This window comes from Sinocyclocheilus grahami, unplaced genomic scaffold (assembly GCF_001515645.1).
Source record: "Sinocyclocheilus grahami isolate Dianchi unplaced genomic scaffold, SAMN03320097.WGS_v1.1 scaffold1059.1, whole genome shotgun sequence".
NCBI lineage: Eukaryota > Metazoa > Chordata > Actinopteri > Cypriniformes > Cyprinidae > Sinocyclocheilus > Sinocyclocheilus grahami.
In genome coordinates, this window is record NW_015506238.1 from 119,394 (window position 1) to 125,262 (window position 5,869).

The following is a 5,869-nucleotide window of genomic DNA, read 5'->3' on the forward strand; positions in this document are numbered from 1 at the left end:
ATTTATATGCATATAAACCTGAAGTGCAAAGTCATAACTCCACAATAATCCACGTTACACTACGTGATATTCAACCTCACTGGAAAGAGATTTTCGCAGGCGTAGATTACTTCTCGGCAATGGCGGGCAGCATGCATGCGCGAATGCGGGCTTCCTTCCATGCGCTGCGGCATTCTGAGATCCAGTGGGACACTATAGTCTGTTTGTCCATGCAACGACTGCTCTTTCCCCTCCAACCAGCAGGGGTGCCGTCGAGCTTGTTGGGAGTGCAACTGCGTGCAGCCAGGCTGCCTTCATCCAGCTTCTTCCTGCTGAGCGGCGACCGCTGCAGGACCGTCACCGCAGGGACCGTCTCAGGCAGACAAAGCTCTGGGCAGCTGCTTTTCCGCTGGACATCAGGTGTCGAGGAACAGCATGGGAAGGTGTCGCTGCGTGGTCGGCGCGGGGGAATGCTGCCCCTTCTGGTGGAGTGCGCTAGCACACCTCTGTGGCTGTAGAGGTACTCCAGCGGATCTGCGGGGCCTGGGATGTCATCTCTGCATCCGTTGTCCTCCTCTGGGGCAGCCTGGGCCTGCAGCGGTTCTGATGGAGCAGATCTGGTGGTCTCTTTCTCTTTATGGGCTTGTTCAACAGTCTGGTCGCTGCTTGTGGAGGTGTGGGGCTGCGGATGCTGCAGATGCTGACGCAGGCGTTGCAGTCGTAGGCAGGGCTTTGGAGAATCCAAAGGGCCGATGGAGAGGATGTCACAATCGGGCTCATGCAGAGGAAAGGTGGGCCGGGCCAGATGGCAGATAGAAAGGAAGTAGTCTTGTGTGGTGGTGTGCTGGCTGTTGGTCTGGTTCAGGTCCTGCACCAGCTCTTCATAGCCCTCCCTGATGGTGGGAAGGCCGCGTTTAGCCAGTAATCTGGACCTGGGACGCATGACTGTAAAAGGGGAAATAGTGTGCCATTAAATAGATATGTAAATGATGAGAAAGAAAAATCATACCTAAGGTTTCTTGATAATTATTTTCAATAAGAGCCCTTTAGTTAACATTAACTATACAATGAGCAATACATTTTCTAAAGTATTAATTAACATTAGTTAGAAAACAATGTTAGTTCACATTAGCTCAAGTCCATTAAATTGTATTAACAGATACGACTTTTGACTTAATAATGTATTAGTAAATGTTAAAATTAATAAATGCTTTAGAAGTATTGTTAGGTCATGTTAACTAACATAGTTAACTAATATTAGCAAATGAAACCTTATTGCAAAGTGTTTCAGATTCTTAAATACATCAGTTGTTTAAGCAATGAGATTAAATGGAGAGTAAAATGGAGAGTGGTCTTAAAAATGTCTTAAAATGTGACCTCACATTAAGTCTCTTGATTATCAGACCTGTCTCCCTAGAAACAGAAAGGTTTTGTCCTTTTCATCTCAGCCCCTTAAAAATCAGCAATTAACTTGTTCAAAACATTAAAGTTTGTTACATTAAGTGTTATTCTTTCCTCAAATCAATTGCAGACCAGTCATAGGCAGCATACGCATACAGCAGCAATATTCAGCACGGAGCGCTGCCTCCACATATCGTGTCGTAGACCACTTCTCATCTCTCTGAAAACTGTTCCATTGAAATCACAAATAAAATGCAACAAATACACCACCATTACCATCACGGTACTGCTGACAAAAAGAACAGATGCAATTTATTAAAGTATATATTTAAAATATACAATATCTTTTAATTTTTAAATAAATATTATATAATATTGTTAATTATCATAATTTGCTATAAATTATCATTCATATATGTGATATGCTTAAGAATGGAATCACTCATGATATGTTAACTCAAATATTCCTCACCAAATTCAAGATCAAATGGTCTGGTCTATGGTATTAACATTACTATTATATATCCTCTTACTTTTTCTATTTCTCTTCAGGCATTTTAGACAATTTAAGTAGATTCATGAAACATAACTGAAACGCCATTCATTCTCCTGATCTAGGAAAGCGCAACCTCCGAACAAAACAGTTTTCTCCAGGGAACCGTAACAACACATATATTTGCAATTCGCAACCAGGATACAAAATTAATTGGTAACACTTTACCCATTAGTTAACACTAGTTAATGCATTAACTAACAATGAGCAATACATTTGTTACAGTATTTGTCTTTTTAAACATTAGTTAACAAAAATACAACGCCTAATTGTTCATGTTAACTTGGGTCCAATAAATAATATTAAAAATACAAATTTTAATTTTAAGAATGCACTAGTAAATGTTGAAATTAACATCATCTAAAATTAATAAATGCATTAAAACAGTTTTAAATTGTTAGCTCATGTTAACTAATGTAGTTAACTAATGTTAACAAATTGTAATGTTAACCTAATTATAAATTGTTACCAACAGACGCCAGAATACATATACTTTAACTCACAGACATCTAATCTTCTTTTGTTGGCTTTGACATTAATGACCCACATTATTGCTCCATTCATAATTAAACAGCATAATTTTTGGAGTTGTTATTACCTGCCCGATCATTCCTTATTGATGCACTGTACAGTAAATGCCAAAAATCAATGTATATAATGGGAGGGATTGGTTACAGGAATACGTGCAAGCCCAGTCTCCATGGCAACGCCTCTTCCCATCACATCCCAGGCTGTGCTCAGATTTCATAGCTATTGGAAAGCACAGACACACACACACACGCACACGGACACGCACACACACACGCACACACACACACACACACACACACACACACACCCACACACACCCACACCATGAACCAGCTCCTCCCTACGCCCCCACCGCCCCATGCCCAAATCATCTGAACACCCCTCTTTATTGTGGCAGACCAATGTATACAAACCAGCACCGATTCCCACCCTTCCCTACCTGATTCTTGCCACCTAAACCTGTTTGGATTTTCCCAGCCCTTGAATGCTCGTATGCCAATCTATGAAGGGAAAAAACACAATATACTTCAAGATCAAAGCAGGTCTGTCTAACACAACCGATTATGACGGACATCTGGCGTGGATGGCCATTTCTGACAACAATTGATGACATTCAAAGAATCTCTGGCCTTAATCCTCATGAATCAGAACCTAAAATATATTCATAATCTATTCTGAAAACAAAATTGGAACTGTGTTATATGTAAAGACCTGACATATGATGTAATCATCGTTCTGGTTTCTATTGAGGCCAGCAGTTTGTGTCGTGTCCCACCTGAGCGGGGTCTCTCCGTCTGCCTGGCTTTGCTGTTGTTCTCTTCTTCCTCCACTCCTCTTGTCTCGTCTCCTCTTCCTTGCTGCTGCCTCCGCTCCCTGCCTCAGCTCAGAGCCTCCAACTGCTGCTACACACACAAAAAAATAATGATTTTCTCCCCCGTCTCCCTCCCTCTCTCTTTCTCTCTTCTTGCCTGTTTGCTTGCTCGCCCTCTGCCGTGCACCTCACTCTCTCTCTCTCCTCCCTTGGTCAGTGCTAAAAATAGCACCTTCATTCCCATCCCTGTGGCTGTAAAGAATCATTTGCAAAATGGATTTTACTGATGTGGTGGGGAGAAAGAAAGAGGAAAGGGGAAGAAGTTGGTATGACAGTGTAAGGAAAAAGAGACAAGAGAAAAACACCCCCCAGATCTGTTATCATTTTCTGTGATTGATAGATAATAAACAGAATGAGATTGACACACTGATTAAATAAGTCTCAAAGTTAAGAACTCGATGGATATTGTTATTAAAAAATACATTTGTTAGCATTCTGTTTTCATTCCTGAAATCAAATCAGCAGTTTTATCGTTCATATATAATTTTTTCGGTAACCTGCATTGCTCTCTCATGGTTTTATTTATTTATTTATTTATTTTTAATAAGGAAATAAGTAAGTCAATTTATCTCTAGTTTTAGAGATATAACTCAATTTTTTGACCTTGGTTTACTGAATGTTGTTCTTATCTTAAGTGAAGAGAGTTGTTTGTACAGCTATATATAGCTCCATCTGCAGGTATGGCCCTCAAAGACCTTTTATCATGTTCACATTGCTGTCATTCAGTGGAAAGGGCAGTAAACTTGTAAGTGTCAATATAACAAACAACGCCACAGTATATGGTGCCTCAAATGTTTACAAGTGCGTATAGACTGAAAAATTCCACATATTCCATAGTAGTCTTTCTCAAGCCAAACTGACTGTATTTTCCTAGTAAATGCATATGCCTGTGAACCTACTGGATACACAGATTGAAATGTGACAAATTTATTGCGCCAAGTCATTTACCTGTTATTGTAGATTGTTGTTCTGTATATTCCACATTCGTTGGGTGAACTGTTGCTGTTATAGGATGATGCTGTCAACATAGACTTCATAAGAGGCAGACTGTCCTGTTTAAGCCACAAACATCATGTTCACTCTTAAAAAATGTTTGTCTGACAAGGAAGGGTGTGAGAAAAAGAGAGAGGGAGTGAAAGGGAGGGACGTGTCAAGAGGGAGGAAGTTGTTTCGAAGGTGGAGCAGTTTGGAAATCAGCACATTTACAGACCAGCCCTGTTAAATACTATATAATCCATTGCATTTATCTGACTTCTGGTCAGAGGTCAAATGAGAAGCTTTTCAGTCTGCTTGAATAAATTCACAGCACTCATGGCAGTGTTATTTTAGTATCATTGTGATACTATTAATATTTTGAATATATTTTTAGTTTTTATGTTTTCAGTTTTCATTTTAAATTCAGTTAAAGTTTGAGTAATCTGTTAACTATAATAACTCTGATCTCTATGAACGCATGCAATGCCCTCTTAAAGGGATACTCCACTCAAAAATGAAAATTCTCTACTCACCCTCATACCATCCTACATGTATATGACTTTCTTTCTTCAGATAAACACAAACAAAGACGTTTAGAAAAATGATCCATCTCTGAGTCCATATATGCAAGTGTACAAGTTAACATGAAAGTCATCTATAAATCCACAGTTGATGAATCCTCTGAAGGGAAATAATAGGTGTAAGAAAAAATACTAATATTTAAAATTGTTTTAACTAAAGCCATCACCTCAGGCCAAAAACCTAATATTTTCTAAAAATCTTTGTGTTCATCTGAAGAAAGAAATTCCATCTGGGATGGTGTGAAAGTGAGTAAAGGATAAGAGAATTTTCATTTTCAGGTGGATTTTCCCTTTAACCACCTATACTTTTAATTAATTACATTAATAAAGAAGTAGTGTTCAAACTGACTGCTTTCATAAACACAGAAAATCAAAACTTCATTGAAAACCGATGCCACTGGAAATCAGTGCCTCAAAAAAGACACCAACAGACAATGTTTTAGAGGAAGGTGAGTGAAATACAGATGAAAAGTCACATGAGTGGAGGCAGTGCTCTAATTGGCTGATCAATGCAATAATTCACACCTATTAGCAACTGCTCACAAATAATACGGTCTAAATTGGGCAAACCAATTCAGTTAAAAATGTACCCATTCGGAAATCACTACTCTAGGTCTTGTCCGCATCAAAATGAACTTGAAATGACTTGAAATAATGATCTGTGATATGTTTCATGACTTGAAATAATAATCTGTGTTTTTTTCAGTGAACACTCAGCTCAGTTAAATTAAAACTGCGCCTTCGTGCCCGTGACCACTTGTAAGTGTTTATGTGTGTGAGTATATCCAGAGGCTGTTTTGGAGGATATGAAATGAAAGACAAAAAGAGGAAGATGAGAGAAGGAGAATTAGAAAATGATAAACCCAATAACAAGAATAATAGTCAGAAAGACAAATGTACAGAATCTTCTTGCTAAGTAGGTCGACCTGAGTCAAATGAAAGAAGGACAAAATGAATGACAAGGGAATACAGTAGAAA

At 38.9% G+C, this 5,869-nt stretch overlaps 1 protein-coding gene across 3 annotated transcripts; it reads right to left on the reverse strand.

Annotated features, from left to right (window-relative positions):
* Window positions 1-4,401, reverse strand: LOC107566215 (uncharacterized). Of its 3 annotated transcripts, XM_016251590.1 has the most exons (4): window positions 4,284-4,401; window positions 3,240-3,366; window positions 2,904-2,964; window positions 1-924 (listed from the first exon to the last, which is right to left on the reverse strand). In XM_016251590.1, the coding sequence occupies exon 4, from the start codon at window positions 920-922 to the stop codon at window positions 107-109; it is 816 nt and encodes a 271-aa protein (XP_016107076.1). In that variant the 5' UTR covers window positions 923-924; window positions 2,904-2,964; window positions 3,240-3,366; window positions 4,284-4,401; the 3' UTR covers window positions 1-106. The 3 variants fall into 3 exon arrangements, with proteins under 3 accessions (XP_016107076.1, XP_016107075.1, XP_016107077.1); XM_016251589.1 differs by lacking the exon at window positions 2,904-2,964; XM_016251591.1 differs by lacking the exons at window positions 2,904-2,964; window positions 3,240-3,366; window positions 4,284-4,401 and adding an exon at window positions 2,532-2,894.
* Between the last annotated feature and the right edge of the window lie 1,468 nt (window positions 4,402-5,869).

Coding starts and splice junctions, on each gene's coding strand:
- LOC107566215 (XM_016251589.1), bottom strand. CDS start 922: ATGCGTCCCAGGTCCAGATTACTGGCTAAACGCGGCCTTCCCACCATC.